The sequence below is a fragment of the Pteronotus mesoamericanus genome, unplaced genomic scaffold (genome assembly GCF_021234165.1).
Source record: "Pteronotus mesoamericanus isolate MK-2021 breed Mesoamerican mustached bat unplaced genomic scaffold, CSHL_Meso_final scaffold_651, whole genome shotgun sequence".
Classification (NCBI taxonomy): Eukaryota; Metazoa; Chordata; class Mammalia; order Chiroptera; family Mormoopidae; genus Pteronotus; species Pteronotus mesoamericanus.
Genome location: NW_026555325.1, coordinates 37,576,034 through 37,597,897, shown reverse-complemented (window position 1 = coordinate 37,597,897; position 21,864 = coordinate 37,576,034). Strand labels below are relative to the sequence as shown.

Here is a 21,864-nt window from a genome sequence, read left to right as displayed (position 1 = left end):
GGAATTTTTAAAAAATCAATCAATATAATTCATCCTATTAGCAGCCTAAAAAAAAACACATGCTTTAAAATCATAAGATTAAAAGACATAGAATTTAAGAGTAAAATGACATGATGATGTGCCTAGGAAAGCCAAAATACTACATACGAGATATTAAAGATAATAATTGAATTTAGCAAGATTTATGAATAGAGGTTCAATATACAAAAACCAATTATATTTTTATATAGCTATAGAAAACACTGGAAAATAAATTACTTTCCTGACTGGTATGGCTCAGTTGGTTGGGCATCACCCTGCAAAGCAAAAGTTAGCAGGTTGGATTCCCATTCAGGAGACATGCCTGGGTTGCAAGTTCAGTCCTCTGCTTGGGGCATGTAAGAGATGCAACTAATCAATGTCTCTCTCTCATTTCAATGCTTCTCTCTCTCTCTATCTTCCACCCTAAAAATAAATAAATAAAATCTTTTAAAAAAATAAAATAAATTACTAATGCATTTACAATAACATGAACTTTTAAAACACAAGGTATAACTATAATAAACTGTATGTAAGATTTCTGCATAGAAAACTATAAAACTTTTCTTAGAGAAATTTTAAGAACCCTAAATAAGGGGATGTTTATGGATTGAAGACTCAGTTTTGTAAAGATGCCATTTCTCTCCCAAATTGATTGATAGGTTCAATAGAATCCCAGTAATAATTTCAGTTTGTGTGTGTGTGTGTAAACTTTGAGTTGATTCTAAAATTAATATGGAAATTCCTCGCACAAAAAAATGACCAAACATTCTTAAAGAAGAATGACAAAGTTGGAGGATTTACACAACCAGGTACCAAGACTTGTTGTAAGACTTGATTATTTAAGGCAGTACGGTATTGACATAAGAATAGATACATAGATCAGTAACGTAGAGTAGAGAATCCAGAAACAGATCTGAACACATATGAACACTTGATTAAAGACAAAGTGGTACTGCAGAGTAGTAGAAAGAAGTAGTCCTCCTGCCCTGCCCCCAAGTGGTTCTGGGTCATTTTGGATGTCCACTAAAAAAAAAGACTCTTGACTCTTAGCTCACACTATATCCAAAAGTCATTTACAGCTAGATTATAAATCTAAATGTAAAAGTTAAAACAATAATGATTCTAGGGAAAGATTAAGAGAATATCTTCATGCACTAGGAAGGAGCAGGAAAAGATTACTTGAACAGGGCAAAAAAAGTACTAAAAGAAAGAAACTAACATACTGGTATTGAGAGTAGGACACATCTGGAAAATTAATTCCTTAGAGGAAAACCAAAATCAATGAAATATAAAATTTAGGTATGTAAATTCCAATTTCAAAATTTTAAATATGCAGCCTTTAACTTCTACAATGAGTATTTTAAAATATAAAAATATCTTTCTATCCAAATTGTCATGAACCAAAATCTTGATATATTATTTTTTTCCTATAGTATTGGGATGTCAGGTTGACCTTTTTCATTAGTAGTTCTGATTTAACAGCTAAAGTATGGACCATTGGTTTTAATATTGTGGTGCTTGCTACAGAATAATGTTTATTTGTTGCTGATTATACCTTCATATTTTAAATATGTCATCTGCTGACAATCTATTAGGGTACAGAAAGAAGATCTTTCAACTTCTACATTTATCTCATATTTTACAACTTTAACTTTTTGTATACTATGTTTACAGTAAATTAATAATGTTAAAATATAGAGTATTTAAAGTAAATACAAGATCTGTCTGGGAAAAGTCCAGCCATTGATAATATAACGAGAATCGTTTGCATGATATTGATGTAACCTGGCAGCCAAGGAGAGTGGACTGGAATGTGCATGTGTAAACAATGATGACTTCAAGATTAACAGCTGAAGGAGACAGCCACAAGCAGTAAATTCCTGGAAGTCTTGAACAGACTGCTTAAGGTCAGACAGGGTCAACATCTGACATCATCAGAGGCAGATCCAGAAAGAAAAACACAGCAGTCTCCAAGCATAGAAGTTCACACCACAAAGTCAGGAAACCAAGACAGATCAAATTAAGAAGCAGAAGCAAAAAAGAAGAGTCTCACAAATACTGGGAAGACAAAGAAATACCCCCCAGGCGAAGGGAAAGGAGGAATCCCTACAAAGAGAACTAACTGAAATAGAGGCAAGTAAACAGTCAGATATTGAGTTCCAAACAACGGTTCTAAGGAACCTCAATGAGCTCAGAGAGAATTACAAAAAACTACAGGGAAACTTTGAGGAACTCACAGAAAACTATATCAGCATGAAAAAGGACATAGAAACTATCAATAAGACACAAGAGGAAATGAAGAATACAATTTCTGAATTGAAGAACACAGTAGAAGGAATCAAAAGCAGCCTAGATGAAGCCGAGGATCGAATCAGCGAGCTGAAGGACAAGATAGAAAAAAGCTCCCAGAAAGAGCAAGAAAATGAAAAAAGACTAAAATATAATGAAGTGTTTAGGGAAATGCAAGACAACCTGAAATGCAATAATATCTGTATAATAGGGATACCAGAGGAGAAGAAGAGGAGCAAGGGATAGAGAACCTGTTTGAAAAAGTCATGATGGAAAACTTTCCTAATCTGAGGAGAGAAAAAGGTCACACAAGTCCAGGAAGCACAGAGGGTCCCACTCAAGAGGAATCCAATGAAGCCCACTCCAAGACACATCCATCATTAAAATGGCAAATATCAAAGACAAACAGAGAATCCTAAAGGAAGCAAGGGAGAAAGAGGTAGTAACATATAAGGGAGCCCCGATACAGCTAGGAGCTGACTTCTCAACAGAAACACTGCAAGCGAGAAAGGAATGGCAGGAAATATTACAAGTAATGAAAAACAAAGGCCTGCAACCAAGACTGCTCTACCCAGCAAGGCTCTCAATTCAAATGGAAAGCAAAATAAGGAGTTTCCCAGACAAAAGAAGGCTAAAAGAATACACCTCCACCAAACCAGCATTGCAAAATAGGCTAAAGGGACTACATTAAGAAGATGAAGAAAAAGAGTCTATGAATATCCAGTTCTTTTCACAGTCACCACTACTCTATATTACCAATATTTTTAATACATATTAATTTGATTGTGACAATGATGTGTTATTTTAATTGTCCCTTTATTATTTGTTGAAACTAAACCTGGTGTTGTATATTTCTTGCCTATTTTCTATTATTTTTAAAAAGCTTTAAATGACTTTCTGGTATTCTTTATCCATTTTTTGATGTTTGTAGAATTTTTCCCTAAAAAAACTCCAGCAAATTATTAACCCTTTTTTAGATGTGTTGTAAATACTTTCCTATTCTATTACTTGTCCTTTAACTTTTTTATATGTATATTACATATAACAAATTTGTATGTATATACATATACATATACATATGTATATGTATGTTATATGTATAGTCTGAAATGTTTAATATAGTCATATTGTCAACATATTACTTTATAGCTTCTGGGTTTGAATATTTTACTTCAGGGTTAGAAAAATATTAGTTTGTATTTTCTCCTAAAACTCCTTAGATTCTATATATTGATTTTTAACTCACCTGAATATTTTTTGTATAATGTGTGAAATAGGGCTCTATATTTGTTTTATTTCAAGTAATGGTGGTCCATGCACCTTATATGTTGAAAAAGCCTTATTTCCCCATTGATTTGAAATATCAACTTAATCATATATTACAATGTTAGATATATACGTTTGTCTCTAGAATGCTCATTATATTTCACTGATCTACTTGATTATTTCTGTGCTAGTGTCGTGTTGGTTTAATTGCTGAGACTTTATAATGGATTTAAATTTTTTAATATTTTACAAGGGATTTTGACATTTTAAAAAAATAAATAAAATCAATTTCCATTTAAAAAAAGAAAGAAGGAACTCCTACCTTTTGCAACAACATGGATGGAACTGGAGAATATTGCACTAAGTGAAATAAGCCAGTCAGTGAAAGACAAATACCATATGATCTCACCTATAAGTAAAATCTATTCAACAAATAAACTAACAAACAAAATAAACCGCAGGTGTGGAAACATGGATCAGACTGAAAGTAACCAGAGAGGATGGGGAAGGAGGACAATGGTGGAAAGAAGGAGAAGGGACTAGACAACATGTATGAATGACCCATGGACATGGACAACAGAGTGGGAATTGACTGTGGGAGCGGGGGGAGCGAAGGGTTGAGTGAAGGAAGTTAAAGGGGGAAAATATGAGACAACTGTAGTAGAATAAACATAATTTAAAAATAAAATTAAACTAAATTTAAAAAAAAGAGAAAGCGAAAACCTGAATAGGCAAAACAATATTAAGGAAAAAGGACAAAATTGAAGGATTTATATTACCTAATTCACCATAAAAACAAACAAACAAATAATGATGACTTCACTCTACTAGTCAGTGTGGGCAGTGGACATTATTGAGTGAACATGTGTACTGTGTGGCCGTCGTATTCAAAATGACTCAGCAAGTAGAGCAATGACTCTGCATCAAATTTTGCGTTAAGCTTGAACACTCCCTGGAAACTATTTGGATGACTTAGAAGGCCACAGATATGGGCAACTGGTGATTGGCAGCTTCATTACCACAGTGTGCCCACTCATGCGTCACAGTTTGTGCAGAGTTTTTTGGCGAAACATCAAATCATCCAGGCGACTCAGCCCCACTGCAGCCCAGATTTGGCGCCCTGTGACGCCTGGCTTTTCCCAAAACTAAAATCACCTTTGAAAGGGAAGAGATTTCAGACTGTTGATGAGGTTCTGGAAAACATGATGGGGCAGCTGGTGGTGACTGAAAGAACTCTGTGAGGTCCCAAGGTGCCTACTTTGATGGGGACTGAGATGCCATTGTCCTATGTACAATGTTTCTTGTATCTTGTATCTTCTTCAGTAAATGTACTTTTCATAGTACATGGCTGGGCAGACCTTGTATATATATGGCAGCATTACAGACTCAAACATTTTTATCAATAGATTAGCCCAAAGAGAAATATTAACCCTAGTTTAATTAAAATGCTTGAAATATTCACAGCAGAAACTAAAGTGTTGCCTGAGTTCTTGTCTGGAAGTGTGATCATGCGCGAGACAGTTTTACATCCAGCTCTCTGTGGCAGCAAAGATGGGGGAGGTAGTGTTGGTGTGGAGTGTTTTGGTTGATTCATATTTGCTTAGGGCTTGATTTCCTTGGGATGTTCATTGTGAGGTTTTAAATTAAAAGAAGCAGGTGAGCATATACATTAAAAATTAAATTATAATGTGTTTTTTAAAACATTATTTAAAAATATTTGTTATGAAGAGTAGTAAAGAGTAGCAAGTAGATGATACTTAATCCCAATTAACTACTTTCTTATATTGTAGGCTGACCAGATATCTGGTTTTCACATAAGATCGGTTCTCTGCGTACCTATTTGGAATAGCAACCACCAAATAATCGGTAAGACATTACCTAAATGTTGAAACATTTATGTTAATGTTAATTAACATAATTAAATGTTAATTATGTTAACATTTAAAAAGACATAAATGTTAATGTCTTTTTAAAAGAAATACAAATTTATTTAAAATACACCCATTTCTCTTTTTTAATGTGTTCCCCACTTTTATGTCCAGGGCTCATAAACCTTTTTCTCAAACTCTTGTATAACCTTGTAAGTTCAGGGATCTCAGAAAGCAATAGGACTCTCTCATCTTACCCTTTGGAAATTGGGGCAGAGAGGAGGCCTCCTACTTCTTTGTACAGACTTTCCCACTGCATCTACATATTTACATCTATGCATTTGCACATTGAGTAAAGGAAGAAAGAACATGAGTTTTCGACATACACTGAACATACATTCTTCTGCCTGGTTAATTTTGAAAAAAAACTACACCTTCCCTGGAATATGGGAATTGTGGGCCAAAGCAGCTTCCAATTTTTCTCTCACTCCTTGTTGCTTTCCTTCCCCTAAAAAACTCAGGAAAAAACATTAAAACTAAGAAAGAACTGTAGGCAAGAAGAGGTCAGATGGTTAAAGTAAAAAAGCTGTGAAGGTTGTAAGCATTAGTTAAAATTATTGAAATGCAAAGAAAATGTGAGCTTTTCCTAAGAGACGTAAGGTAACTAATGCATTTGGTAACCACTGCATCTATTTGCCTCTCTGTTTGCTCCAATTGTGCCACTTAAACTCTAAGTCGCTGCTACTTACAAATTTACTACACTATAAATGTTGTCAAGACTTGACTTCTGAGAGAAATTTTTTCATCAGCTTGCTTAATTTACAGAAAAACATTGGTACATTATTGGACATAAAGAATATTCTAAGATTTGGGAATCTGAGCCCCTAGTATAAAGCATTGAATTACATCATGTATGGAGTTTAAAATATATTTAAGTTGAAAGGGAAGCGAAAGCCCTTTCAAAACACCTTGTGTCATCTGCTGATGACCAATGGAAATCTCACAGTCCTTCATTTCATTCCTAATAGTAAACATCTGTTATTTTTGAAATTAAGGCTGTAGTTTGCCTGTTACATGCTAAAAGATTTGCATTTAATTATACATCTTTTAGCATATGATGACGTACCTGCTTGGTGGGAAATTAGGTGTTTTAAAAATTAAAAGCATGTTTAAGAATTACAGCTGTTCTCTGTTCTAAATGGGGACACAGGAAAGGAGTTTATAAGATTGATGAGTATTTTTGGTTAACCTTGTAGGTTTTGATAGTCATGCCCCAAAGTATCTGGTATAATGCTGGAAATGAACTTTGGAAAGAGGAAGGACATGTAAATTAAGTTTGTTACAATTATAGGCACTACCCTTGCTTTAAGGGTTAACTGTATCTTCATTCCTAACATTTCTTGAATGATTACTCCATGTGAAATAATATGCTTTACAGACATTCAAACGTTATCTCATTTAATCTTTATAACCCTTTGAGATCGTTAATATTTTAACCTCCATTTTACAAATGAGGAAATTTAGAGCTAAAAAATTTAGGTAACTTGCTCAAGGTGGGGTTGAAATTTGAAACAAGGCGGTCTAGCTTTACAGAGCCGATGTTCTTAACCACTACGTCATGCTGCCTCACTCAAACATTGTGCTTCTGGGAATTGAAAAAATTAAAAATTATGTGTGTATGTCTATATATGTATATATACACAGTTATATATATTGAGTTATGTATACAGGGTGGGGGAAAAGTACGTTTACAGTTGTGAGTATGTGAAACACAGAGTTTATTAATTATTGTACTATTTTTCCATGCAAACAGCTGTAAACCTACTTTTGCCCCACACTGTATGTATATGTATGTGTATATATGACAGATTTATCAGAGTTATTGTGCACAGTCATCTTGAAAACCATTTTCAGGAAATCACATTGATGCCTGGTAGAACTCCAGGCTTCGCTGAGACTTAGTCTGGATACCACAGCCTGGAAGTAGCCTGCGTCTCAGGACGCCTCCAATCTGCTGCATGGAGGTGACAGGTACTAGAGAGACCCGAGATTAAACTGGGTGTCTTGGATTATTTAAAGGAAGCCTAGAGTCAGCTGGGGCTTCCTATGGTACACTGCAGTAACACAGTGCCCAGTGCTGAAAATGACCACGTATCCCAAACTCTTCCCACAGGAGTGGCTCAAGTGTTAAACAGACTTGATGGGAAACCTTTCGATGACGCAGATCAACGACTTTTTGAGGTAAGAAAATTAACCAAGTGTCATAGCTGAGACACCAGCAGTCTCCTGGTTGCAGCTTGCCCAAAGTTGTAAGGATAAATAATTATTATCATTATACTTAAACAGTGCGACAGAATTTAAAGGAAGAGTTAAAGAAGACATTGATGCTTAGGTAAGATTTGATGCCATTTTTTCACTATTTAGATTCTTTCGTGACCACTGGTGTTTTTATCCTAATTTTGTTACAGATCTTGAATTGCCCACTCTTCTCTCCAAAGTGTTGTCTTGTCTTTGTATGGGGGTGTTCAGAGTTGTGAGACCTCTAGCCAGCTCTGCCAGGTGCATTGTCATCAGCTTTCTTACGTTTACAAGCTTCCTTTCACTCCAGGCTGCCCTTGCTAGAGAGGCTGGCCTTGAACAGGCTTCCCTGTAGCCTTCCTGCTAGTGACCAATGTGAAAACCCCATGGTTAGTTTTCTGTAACTAACCTCACAGTTTCTTCACTAACTCATTCTAAACCAACCCTCCTTCCTCTTAACATTTAACTATGGGTATACTCGGTTTCTTTACCAAAATATTTTATAGGCTAGCTACTGGAACAGGTTGCTTTTGGTTAATTGAAATGGTATTACTAAAATCAGTCCACAACCTAAAAAGGGAGCACATTTAAAAGCATGCTTAGTGTCTGTTTAAACAGACACATTTAAAAAGACTGTAAGCATGCTTTTAAATGTATGAAGTCATTTCTTCACCATGACAGTAAATTATTGATTTTTTTTCTGATGTGCAATGTGAGCTATAAAGTTGTGTGTGACAATAGTAATTAAGGATTTTAATGTGCATATTTCCCCAAGGCATACCTCTGTGTACAATAAAATTATATTTTCAGGCCCATTGCTGATGACTGCCTGCTTTTATATTAGATTATTCCAATGAGTTATAGCAATTTTTAATTAGTGGGCTTTCTCTTTCTTAGGCTTTTGTCATCTTTTGTGGCCTGGGCATTAACAATACAATTATGTACGATCAAGTGAAGAAGTCCTGGGCCAAGCAGTCTGTGGCTCTTGATGTAAGTACAGTATTTACCTCAGAATTGTGTGATAACAAGCCCTAATTTTATGAGAGAAAAAAATTTCTTGTTATAGGGCTTTATTTCTCAATTTCTTAATTGTATTTTTTTCTCAGTTTCTAATTATCTATTCATTGGGTCTTAATCATTTTAGAGGCATGGATTTGAATTTATAAAAGCTAGAGACCCTCTCTAGAGGAATGCACATATACGCACAATTTTATTTATAATTTCAGGGAGTTTACAGTTTCCTTGAAGCCCATTCATGTATGTTGTATGGTTAAATATAGATTTTTAAATATTAGGTTTATTAAAAGTGATGATTCAAAAATGGTTTCTCAGGATTTTAAGTGCATTATGAACGTGTTTTGAATGTGTATAGATATTCTGGAAACTCACCACTTTTCGTACCATGAGAGAAAACCTGCCTAGGAAGATGTATCGCCCAGACAGGGGAAGCGGCTTCTGCCATCATCCAGCTTCCCCCTCCCCCTGAAACGTCCCACTGAGAAGCCAACCTGTTCCCCAAGCCTGCGCCACATCTCCTCTCACACCTACTGAGTTCTAAAAGAACAGTTCTTATCTCCCCCAAATCCCAGCCTGTTTTGACCCAAGACCTATTTTTTTCCTGCTCTGTAGCTATTATCAAAGATTTTGTTTGTATCTATGAAATGCTTCTAATGAGGGCAGTTAAAATGTCAATGTTGACATAATACTTTATAAATCACTATGATATAAGACATAACCAGTCTTCAAAACATTCTGTGTACCCAGTGAGGTGCTGGCAGAAAGGGAAAACCGGGGGAGAGGACAAGTAGGCAAGTCAACAGTGCCTGCAGCACTCTGATTTGAAGTTTACAAGGCATAAAATTATATTATCCATCTACACACTTTTTTCCTCCTATCTAGACTCTGAACTCCAGAAGCATAGGGATTTTTATCTTTTTTGCAATCTTACTTCCAGTGTCTAATAGGGTGTTTACCACAGAGGAAATATTTATTGAGTGGCTTTTTAAAAAAATTTTAATTGTTGCCTTTATTAAGTGGCTCTTGGGTGGGGGGAGGGAAGGAAAAAATGAAGGAAGGTTTTTTTTTTGTTTTTGCTCTTTCTCTGAGGTAGTTCTGCTTTCTTTTATGTTACATCTTTACAATAAGGAATAAAAACAATATCTATAGAATGAATTAATACATAGGTGAACTGTAAACATGCAAGCAACTGATAGGAAACACTAGTAGGGTATTAAGGTCTGCGGACAGAACTATTTTCAAATCTTAGCTCTGTCACCTACCTCAATTGTGAGAATTAAATGAGATGATGCATGTGAGAATTTTAAAAATCAGTAAAATTATAGTAATAATGATAATACAACATTATCACTTGTAGTAAAATATTTATTACTCTGAAATCACCATGGATTGGGAGAAAGTGCAAAGGACAGGAATTTGGAACAGCAAATATTGAATGATGCCTCCTTCAATATCATCAGCTTCTGATCTCCACAGAGTTGCCTCACACATTGTTTCTTAGTTTCTTCAATTATAACAAGGAGGAAAAACTATACACTAGACCCACCAAAACCCTGCTTCATATTGCCATGGTATAATTCACACACTCATTCATAGAACCACAGAACACCTCACACCTCTCTGCTTTCTCACTCCTCACTTGTAGTGGCCCTTCCTACTGTTAAGAAGGGGCTAAAATAACTGGGTTGAAACATGAATCGTTGTTTACCAGTGAAAGTCCGCACTCTCATTGACACCACTTCCTAATCCTCCCTCTCACCCCCACCCCCACCCCACCACCCAAGAGCCGCAGATCCCTTTACCTACGAAGTGCTAGCGTAGTCACAGTCTACCCACCCATGGATTGCTCGTTTGGCTTCAAAGTGAACATCCTCTCGTTTGTGAACTGGGACACCTTCTGTCTTTAGACACAAAAATTATTACTGACACCTCCCAAATTTCCCACACAACTCTGATCCTTGTGACAATACCACCTTCTCAGACATTGACTTGTATGTGTCTGCATTGTTTTGTGCCAGTGTCAAAAGTGGCATTCCCCGTCAGATTTCTGGTGTTGCCATTTTGGTTTTGACCCTCCCACCTTCATTCAACCCCTTCCTCACCAGATATTAAATTCTTTGTTCTATTGATCAGGTGGCATATACCACCCCCTCTAGCCCAGGAATCCATATTCAAGAATACCTGGAAGGATTTCTTATCCCAGGACTTTGTGAAGACAAAAAGTGATTTGTTAAGAGCTACTAAACCCGAACTCTGGAATGAGATCTGTAGATACAATAGTATACATTAACTTCCGAATAAATATATATTTTTAAAATGTATGTATTTATAAATATTATATATGACTATTAAAAATGTAATATTAATGTAAATATTTCTATGAAAAGTTTGTTATTTAGATCTATGTATTTATAACTGGCTTAGTCCACCTAGGTTAAAACTACTTTATAGGAATATAAATAGTCCAGCAAATTTTTAAAAGGTAAGACAATAACGACAACAACAGGACTGAGAAAGAGATGGAGGGAGAGAGGGAGTGAGGGGGAGAGAGAGAGCGCGAGCGCATGTGCGGGCTCCCAAGCTGGGGTCGGAGGCGATGCAGAGGAGGCCAGAACCACATACAGCACTATCCTTATATCGTCTCCTCTGCTCCTCCCGAAGGACCTGAGACAACCCTATCTCCTTTTTCCACCGTGGCTAAGGGAAGAGTCTCAACTTGGGTCTGCTGAGGTTCTTCTTGTATGTCTCATATTTGCTTATTTTTTCAGTTTTTATCCTACTTGATCTTGCTGATGAGGATCTATGTCTAAACGTAGCTTTTTCATTCCTCATCTTATTGCAGTGTCTTTTTTTCAGTTGGAAACAAGAGTGAAGGGAAATAAGATACCCCATGGTCCCCAGTGACAGTAACCCCCGTAGAAGCCTTAATGGTCTGGAGAGGTAATATGAACACATTCTTCCTGCGTGTTCATGAGACTCTTCAGAGACAGCACAACATTCTCTTCTGTGTTTTAAAAATTCTTTCCCGTAGGCATTTTAAATAAAAATACCTCTGTTGGTACATCCCCTGGAAGTAAATTTTCTCCAGATAAATTCTCTGGGAAGGCTGCTAAGCCCCAGATGCTCACCAAAATGTTCAGAGCGCACTAGAAGTACATGTTTACTGCAGGCCTTGCTCGGCATCAATATCCCCCACAGAAAGAGGCTGCTGGCTTTGTCCAAGCAAAAGGCAGTGTAGGGACACGATTTAAAGCCTCGTCTTTGACATTGGTCTGATAAATCTTTTTAGGACTGAATCCTGGTTTAGTATTGTTGATCTTGGTCAGGCTACTTAACCACTCAGTCCCAGTTTTTTCATATGTTAAATGGGTATGATAAGAAGGGTATTTTAACAAATAAAATAATGCAGGGTAAGTGTTTAGAGAGAATGTTTAGTTACAGTAGCACCTAATTAAAGTTAGCTGTTCTATTAACAAGAGCACTTGCTATTCTTTATTTGCAGAGCTCTGTCTGCTCAACCCAAGCTTTGCTGTAAAACTGCCAATTGAGGGGCTGGGGAGGAGGTGTGATATTTTGCCCCTTTTATCTGGAAGATCATTTTCTGCTTGACATTTGAGCTGAAAACAGGCCCCCATTTCCTAGTTCCTTGACACACTCTGTTTTATTCCACTGAACATCCCAGCAGCATTGCAACCACAGCTGCTATGCTCAGCACGCTGCTGCGCACTTCTACTCACTTAGTGCAAGCCTGTTGCCCGTGGCCCATGTTATCCTACGTGTTTCTGAAGAAAAGTTGAGGGCATGCAAATACAAAATTTCCCATATCAAAAAAATAGCCATGAGGGTCTTCTAATGCTGCATATCTCCAATGGCAACTGGCCTTCCAGAGATGACTTGCCGCGCTGGCGAGGCCCTTTCCTGTCGCCACATGCTGGCTGCTTCAGCTCGTTTTAGCCTAATCCACAAATGGTGAAAAATAAAAATATAAACACACAAAATATTTTCTACCTTTCTGGCCTTTAAAAAATGATGTGACTAATACATTACCTGAATTTTGTTTAACAATTCTATTATAAACACAATTATTTTGACAGATGCTTTTCTTAATTTCTCATAATTTAGTTATGTAATTCTATTGTTAAAGTCCTTTTTTCTAACTTTATAAAATTAACATTCTAAGGCTCTTAAAGAGCAGAGATGCTCTTAAAGCTGAATATTGGAATAAAGAGAGGAATTTACTATCATTTTAATAACTTTAATTTTATGATCCTGATTTCCATTCTACATGAGCAACCAAGAGCTTAAGTAAGTGATATACTAATGTATGTTCCCACTTTCTGAAAGTAAGGCTCAAAGATAAAAGGGGGAGAACTTTACCTATAAGTCCTGAATACAGAGAAAATTCAGTATGAGTATAGATATAGAATATTACTTCTTCATTTTTGAACATCATGAATTGTCCTTTGGGGTGTCTTTCATAGATATTGCAAATAAAACCTTACCTAATACTGATGAGAAATTTTCCAGGAAATATAAGTCAGTGTATTAAGGGACACTTTATACACCTTTATGATCAGGAGAAAGGAGGAATGAGGGTCAAACAGAGGGCGTGGAAAGGGCATATGCAATCAAGAGCCAAGCCCCATTTATTCTACCTCCCCAAAGCCTCTCCCATCCATTTTCTCCTTTCCAATTGCCACAGCAATGATCCTACTTAAGGGCTTCATTACCTCTTGACTGAGCACTTTTAATAGCCTTCTATTTGTTCTTCCTAAACCATAATTTAGATTGCATCACTCAGCCACTCATAGACCTTAAATTACTCCCCCATTACCTATCAAACTAGGAACTTCTTGGCCTTTGGAACCCTTGGAAATCTCATACCAAACTATCTTCCTACCCCTGGCTTTCATTTTTCTTCTCAGAGTCCTCTATGCTACTTACAAACTCAATTACATCTTAGTCTGCAAATCAGCCACCTGCTTCTCTGCCATCTGACCCTCACTCTAACACTCTCTCCACTTTAGTTATTCTCTGTTTCAATTATGGCATCTCCCCTCAAAATTACCCCATCATTCAAAGCTTGATTTAAATGTTATCTTCTCTATAAAGCTTTTAATCTCATGGTTATTTGTTCCTTTCTTTGCCTTATATTGTAGTTAATTGTAAATCTGTATGTTTTCCTCTGCTGGAACATTAAAATGACCATATCTTAACTGTCTTTTATTCCTTTTGATGTTGTAAATATTATCATACTCAATAAAAGTGTATTAAAAACTGAATGCACGCAGCCACAAATAATTATTTTGGTCTGCCGTGTCAATATTCCAAAAGGGAAAAGCCTGGGCTGTGAAGGAGAAGCTGGCAGCCACTTTGGCTGGCCACAGACTTGCACAGGATCACCTCTGTATTCCTTTCCCCCTTTACAGGCCATGGGAATAAAATTGCTTTTATTTATTTATTTTTGGAGGGCCCTCTTCCCACATACCATGTCCTGTGGGGTATTTCCTTGGTTGGTGATCATGGGGCCAGCCTGGCTTCCTAAGAGTAAGGAAGAAGGAGAGAAGTGAAAGAGACCACTCATGAAGAATGTCCTAAGCTCCAAGGAAAGAATCTTTTGAAAGAGCTAAACTCATAGGATGCCAACAGAATGTCACTTGACTCTTCCTCACCCCTCTTCCTTTAAACTACTCTGGTGAATCATTCTTCCTCACTCTTGGATGAACTCTCTGGTAGATTCCACAGCTCTGCTGACACACTTAGCTGTTTGATAGTCTCCAAGATTCCCCCCCTTGCCTGGGATTAGAAGCTTTTGGTCAGGAGAGGGTCATAGTGGGCTTCTTTATCTTCCTCATTTCACCTCTTCCCTCAAGACAGGAGCGGGGAGGAAAAGGGAGGAAGGGGGAAAGGGCAAGTCTTTCCTGTCTGACGCTGTCCTCACCTGGTTTCAGGGCCCTCTGTGCCAGACACCAACAATTACTTTTTATCACGAGTTGCTTTCATAAATCCTTCAGAGAACCAGGGCTGGGCTCTCGTTGGCAGTTCCTGATGTGTGTTTGCCCCTCCTGACGGGCAGGTTACAGTCTCCTCTCGGTCCGTGGCTTCCAGGGGCTGGCCCATCCAGACCTTTCCTCTGTGGGAATAATCTTACTCTTCCAGGAAGTCCTTTTGGTCACCACCTGTTTTGTTTTTATCCTTTTTACTGTAGCAAAATTATCACAATATAAAACTTACCATTTTCGAGTGCGCAGTTTGGTAGCCTTAAGTACATTCACAGTGTCATGCAACCATCACCACCATCCAGCTGCAGAACTTTTGCATCTTCCCCAACTGAAAATCTGTGCCCGTTAAGCACTAACACTCATTCTTCTTTCCACCCAGCCCATGACAGCCAACCTTCTACTATATGTCTGTGAATTTCACTGCTCTACGTGCAGCTCATGCACAATAGCCCCACTTGACTGCGGTTTCGCTTTGCGGTTTCGCTTTTCAGTTTCATAGTTTCGCTTAACCATGGTCAACCACGATCCTAAACTATTAAATGGAAATCTTCCATAAATAAACAATTCATCAGTGTTCAATCTGAGTAGTATGATGAAATCTTGTGCTGATCTTCTCTGTCACCTAGGATGCGAAACATCCCTTTGTCTGGTGTACCCTCGCTGTAGATGCTCCCCCGTCATTAGTCACTTAGCAGCCTCTTTCATTATCAGATCAACTGTCACGGTATCCCAATGCCTGTGTTGAAATAGCCCTTATTTTACTTACTAATGGCACCAAAGCACAAGAGTAGTGATGCTGGCAATTTGGATAAGCCAATGAGAAGTTGTAAAGTGCTTCCTTTAAGCGAAAAGGTGAAAGTTCTCAACTTAATAATAAAAAAAAAATTGTATATCAAGGTTATTAAGATCTACAATAAGAATGAATTTTCTATGCATGAATTGTGAAACAAAAAGAAATGTGTGCAAGGACCACATTCACATAACTTTTATTACAGTATATTGTTATAATTATTTTATTATGTTGTTAGTTATTATTAATATCTTATTGTGCCTAATTTATAAACTAAATTTTATCATATGTGTATGTATGTAAGGAAAAAACTTAGTTTTGGGGTTTTATACTATCCATGGTTTCAGGTGTTCACAGGGGTTTTGAAACATCCCCCATGAGTAAGAGGAGGAGCTACTGTAAGTGGAATCGTTTGGTATTTGCCCTTGTGTGACTTAAGTGTCCTTTTGTGGCTTATTTCACTTAGCATAATGTCTTCAAGGTCCATTCCTATTATAGTATGTGTCAGAATTTCTTTCCTTTTTAAGGCTGAATAATATTCCATTTAAGTATATACCACGTTTTGTTTATCTATTTATCTGTTGATAGACACTGGTGTTGCTTCTACGGTCAGTTTCATTTAAAATGAGCCTCGATATCTTTCATGAGTCCATTTGGCTTATGGGAAAATTCACATCTGCAGCCCTTAGATAAAACAAATGCATGTCCTCCTCAAAACAGCTCTGTCCTTCCGCCCACTGACTTTTAGAATGCTTAGGCATGAAGGAAGTACCAGTTCCCACACCACAATCTGGGAAATAGATATTATGTTCTACAAGTGGTTTTCTGAAAGGAATCCATACGAATTCCTAAGAAATTCCCAAAGTGCTCTCTTTCATGAAGTTTTACCATTTTTTTTAACACAATGCACAAATGAGCAATGAGTACCTTAACTTGTAGGTGCAGAATGAGTTTGGAGCACCTTCTTTCCAGGTCTTGCATAGAAGGCCTCCATGCTCTAGGAATTCCCCCTTAGAATGTAGTACCTGTTGATCTCAACTATAAACTCAGATAGAAGAAGTCCCATTTAAATGTCCTGTATCTACCAAAATGATTTTTTTCAGGCCAAGTGACTGTCAGACCATGTTTAAATAATAAATGTCAGCCCTTGGAAAACCCGTGTTTATTTGTAGGTACAAAGAATACAGATTATTAATTACAAAGCCAAATGCAACACACCAGCAGAAATGGGACTCTTCCCACTTGTAAATTTTCCTTTACTGAAAACGTTGAATTATCTGACAACTTCATTCTTTTTGAAAGGACAGAAGGAAACCCAAATGAATTTCTGTCCTGAAATAGTAATGTGGGAATTAGTTCCCCACTGTAGCCACTACTACATTTTAAGTTACTTTAAAAAACAAAAGCAAAAACACTTTGAAAGCTGTTCTCTGTGAAAATTCAAGGCACTTATTGAACTGGTTTATAAATTATGATCAAATTGTGGCTTTTAAAAAGACCCTGAGAGAACAATCGTGCTGCCTGTCTTGGGCTCCTTTGGATCGCACCGTAAAGACAAACTAAACAGGTAGTGTAGCCTTCAGCCTTTCAAGTGCTGCTTTTTGTTGCCCAAAGAAAGTTCTGACAATGATGTGCTGATTGGGGTTTGGGGGTATTCTAACAGTCTGTACATTAGAACGAACAGGGGAGCTTTTAAAAAATATTGATGCGTAGGCCTTTTTCTAAACTAATTGAATCAGAATCTCTGGAAGTAGAGATATAAAAAAAAGTTCTCCTGGTGATTTTGAGGCACAATGCAAGGTGAGAACCGTTTGTTCAAAGCAGCTGTTTTCAACCAGTTTTCACATTGGTGTGGTCGCAAGAATTTTTAAAACATGCCATACCTGACTGTTTAGTCAGGGGCACTGGCCTCTTTTCCCTTAGATTGTCAAATAAAAAAAAAAAAAAAATGACAGCTTCCAACACGACAATAATCATCCAGTGTGAATGAATCAAAATTATACCATTTCTTTTGTTAGATAGGCCAAAAATAGATTTCTGGTATGCCTCAGAATTTTAGAAATTAATTTATGTGTGCCATGAGAAGAAAAAGGTTGAAGATCTCTGGTGTAGAGAAATCCATTCCTGAGATAATTTCTTCAAGTCTTTGTTCCATTAAAGGCAAACAGTATGGGGGAATGCTACTTCCTGTGTAAGTATTTTTTCAATCGGGTTGAAGAGAGTAGATGAAATGATGTGGGGATAGAGGATGCTATCTCTTTATTGCTTTAAATACCCATTCATTCTTTGAACCACCCTAATGGCTTCCATTATCACCTCTGATTTGAAGAGTCATCGAGAAGGTTATCAGTGAACACCTACACTCACTCTCGTCGAGAAGGTTATCAGTGAACACCTACACTCACTCTCATCGAGAAGGTTATCAGTGAACACCTACACTCACTCTTCATTCTCAGTCCTTAACCTCTCTTATCTGTTCATGCTGTTGACTATTTCCTACTATCACAGGATGGAAAATAACCAGTCCACTGTGATAATTAGCCTGTAAATAACTACTTCATTTCATGGCCATAGAGAGACCAGGATCCAAAGAAAAGGTGAATGAACCCAAACACAAGGAACAGGGCAGCAATTTTTTATATTATACCACTCATCTTGTGATTTACTAGAATTTTACAAATATCTGTAATATATCCCATCTTCTTTAGTAAAGGGAGAAACAGTTTCTATCCCACTTCCTAAAACAGTACCTGACACATAGTAGGTGCTCAATAAATATTTGCTTATTTATTTTATTTGTTTGTTTATTAATGAATGGGTAATTCTCAGTTCTTGTATGGACCTCCAAAAGTTCATACTTAACAGGCCTAACAATTACAATATTTATTAAAAAGATGTTATTAATAAATTATTTATATGATGTTTTCATTCACAGGTGGTTTATCTTTAACTTCTCCTCTCCCCGGATGCCCTTATCCAGCCACTAGCCAGGCCATCTATTTTATTCCTGCAGTAACTCCATTTTCACTGCCAGGGCCATAGTTCAGGTCTTCACGAACTCTTCTCTGAATTAATGCTACTCACTCAAGCTGATAGCCCTGGCTTTAGTTTCTTGTTTCCCCCACCCATAGTATATATAATGTACAGATATATTTTCCTAAAGTACAATACCGGTCTTATCTCTTCTCTGCTCTAAAACTGACAGTGCCTTCCCCTTTTCTGCAAATTAAATGTTTTTAACCTCAGTTTTCACTTTGTCCCCTTATGAAAAAAAAAGTCTGTTATTTTGTTTCTCAAAAAATATCCCGAAATTCCCACTCTGGATCTTTTCTCCATTTGCTTAAAGAACCTCCTAACAAACCTCAAATTTTACCTTTTCCATTAATGTTTCCTGATCTGGCACCAACAGATGTGATTGCTTCTTACTTTTAATCTCTTTCTAAAAGGGCTATTGTCACATACAATCTTTGTTGTGTTAGTTTATGTTTAGATATGAATATTTTACAAAAACTAGTAAAAGCATAGTACTAATCAGTTTTATATCTGATAATGTGGATAAAAATTAGTCAAATTGTTTTTCTTATGATTTTTTGTATTTACTACAACTCAAATATGACTTTATTTGTTTTTATTGGTTTTAAGTTGTAAAAGCTATGTATTATTATTCTACAATAGATGCAAAAACTTTTTAGAAGAAATTAAAATTACTGGTAACTTACTGCTTAGGCTAACCACTTTATTGTTTGGGTTGAATTTTTTTTTTAATCATTCAGTCCTTTTAAGATGCCATTGTTTTTTGGCTTCCACTGTTACTAATGAAAAATCTGCCATAATTCTTGTTGTTCCCTTAAAGTAATGTGTATTTATCACTGTCTTTAACATTTTCTTTTTATTTTGTGTTGCAGTCATTTGAGTATGATGTGCCTGGATGTATATTTCTTTTTATTTATTCTGCTTAGGGTTTATTGAGTTCCTTTGATCAAAGGGTTGATAACTTTAATGTCAGAAAATCTTTGGCTAATATCTCTTCAAATATGTATTTTCCCCTATTATCCTCCTCCCTTTCTGGGCCTAATTAAACATGTATTGAATTGGTCTACACATCTCTAGCACTCTAATTTTTTTTCATTTTTTTCCTTTATGTTTCAATTTGAGGATTTTCTTTTGAACTTTCTTAGAGTCTTCTGATTTATTTCTTCTGTCTAGTCATCGATAAAGTCTATTTATTTATGATATGTTATTATATTATGTCATATTAATATTATATGTATCAGTCCTAAATATTTTGGCATGGTTCTTTTATAAGCTTTCATATCTCTACTAAAATTTCTCAACTATTATTAATTATGTCTAACTTCTCAAAAGTGCTAACATACTATTCTTCCAAGTTATTTTATGTCCCTGGTCTTTAATTCTAACATCAGATGCATTGATGAGTCTGCCTGTATTGATTGTTTCTTCTCTTGACTAAGGGTCACATTTTTCTGTGTCTTTGCATGTCTTCATAAATATGTATTGCATACCAAATATCTTGAATAGAAGAAAAAAAGTAGATAAAGTTTTTTTCAGATACTGTTTGGGTTAAATAATATTTGTGTTGTCTTCTGTTTTTCATAGAAATGATATGTGATTTTTTAAATATCAGGTAGCTAGAAGAAGGGGCTGATCATACAAACTCACCCATCTATAGTGCTTAGCTAGAGATAGGTGGATCTTTCATTAGTTTTAGTTCATTTCTGGTTTTAAAAGATATTATGGTTATCTCCCTTTGCCCTTCAACCCAACCCCAATGACTTGAGCTACATTGAGTGACTGGAAGGAATTTGAGTTGCAGCTTGACAGTTCATTTCAGTTCACTTCTGGGTTCAACTCCAGCAAGGTCTAAACACTAACTAATGTGTAAAAATATAAGATTTCTACTGTATTTTCTAGCTCTGCACTTACTACCACTCTGACAACAAACTTCCCATAGATGAGAAATTTCAAGCTGAGAGATTTACTTTGGCACTGTGGCTCTTCTAAATACCAATATGTCATGCCAGCCCACACTGTCATTACAAACTTGACTAGTTTTCTTCTTTTCAGCAGTCACTCTGCTAATGATAGGCTCTTGTAAGCACCTGCTCACAGGTATGAAAACAGTCACTGCTCTTTATTCACCTATAAAGGACTTCCCATGACTAGAATTTAGTTCACTTGGATTTCTTGGTGTTTACCAATTACTGGTTGACAGCTTTAAAATGAAGCATGAATTTTATTTTTTCTCTTTTTCTTGTTGTCATGAAGGTAGTGGCAATCTTTTAAGATCCTCTTCAACCTATCTGGAAGTAGAAACATCTGGCCAATTCTTTTTTACTTTCCACACCTGATTGATATGGATGTGTTAGTTTAATTTTTTTTTGCCTTTCATAGTATTTCATCAATAGGGGATTTGAACATAGTTATAGTCTGTTACCATCAATCTCTCTTCTTGAATTGTTAATATTAATTCTTAATACATACTGACTCCATATTATTTACAAAATAGGTTCATGATTGAAAATTGTTTATTTTACATATTTAAAAATACTTTTTAAAAAATATTACATTTTACCTTGACATCTACTTAGTTTGAAATTAATGTTTATTTGATTTTTTTTTTTACTCCAGGGAAGTGAAAGTTATTTAACATGCTTATTTATTTTTTTGCAAAAGCATTCTTTAATCAATATTTTTCTAATTAATAAAGACAAAAATGAACCAGTATCATTTCAATCCTCACTAGGTAAGAAAATAATTAGAGTATGTGCTAACCTCTATTTTGCTAGGTTTTGTTCACGTATTATAGGATTTCAATTATGTTATGATTAGTTAATTGGTACTTTACATAATGCAGTCACTTTTGCAAGAACTATTTATATTTTTCTGTACTAATAGAATTCTATTTCTAATACATAGTTAGACATAGATTTTGTTTTGGTAATCTAATTTCACCTACCAAACCACCCCAAAACTTATTAGTTTCAGATAATTTTATTATTTCTCAATAGGAAATATATCTTGATATATCATCACCCAGAAAGTCCCCCCATACCTCTTTTCCACCATCCCCAGAAACAATTACTGTTTTGATTTTTCCACCATAAAATTTCACATAAATTAAGTTATATAATATATACTCCTTTTTAGAAGTATATTAGAAGTAAAATTAGAAGGCTTCTTTTAAAGCATAATGCATTTGAGATTCATCTATGTTGGGTATATTTTGTATGTTTTTTTCTTTCTAAATGCTGAGTGGTATTCAGTTGTAGGAATTTACCACAGTTTGTTTATT

The 21,864-nt window shown here is 36.0% G+C and overlaps 1 protein-coding gene across 2 annotated transcripts in view; it reads left to right on the top strand.

Annotated features, from left to right (window-relative positions):
• The window catches only part of PDE11A (phosphodiesterase 11A), a 330,569-nt gene that overhangs the window by 155,172 nt on the left and 153,533 nt on the right, over positions 1-21,864 (top strand). For both annotated transcript variants that reach the window (XM_054562350.1, XM_054562348.1), the window contains 3 exons: positions 5,367-5,442; positions 7,618-7,685; positions 8,640-8,732. In XM_054562350.1, the coding sequence (XP_054418325.1) occupies positions 5,367-5,442; positions 7,618-7,685; positions 8,640-8,732 (237 nt within the window). The remainder of the gene's footprint in view (positions 1-5,366; positions 5,443-7,617; positions 7,686-8,639; positions 8,733-21,864) is intronic.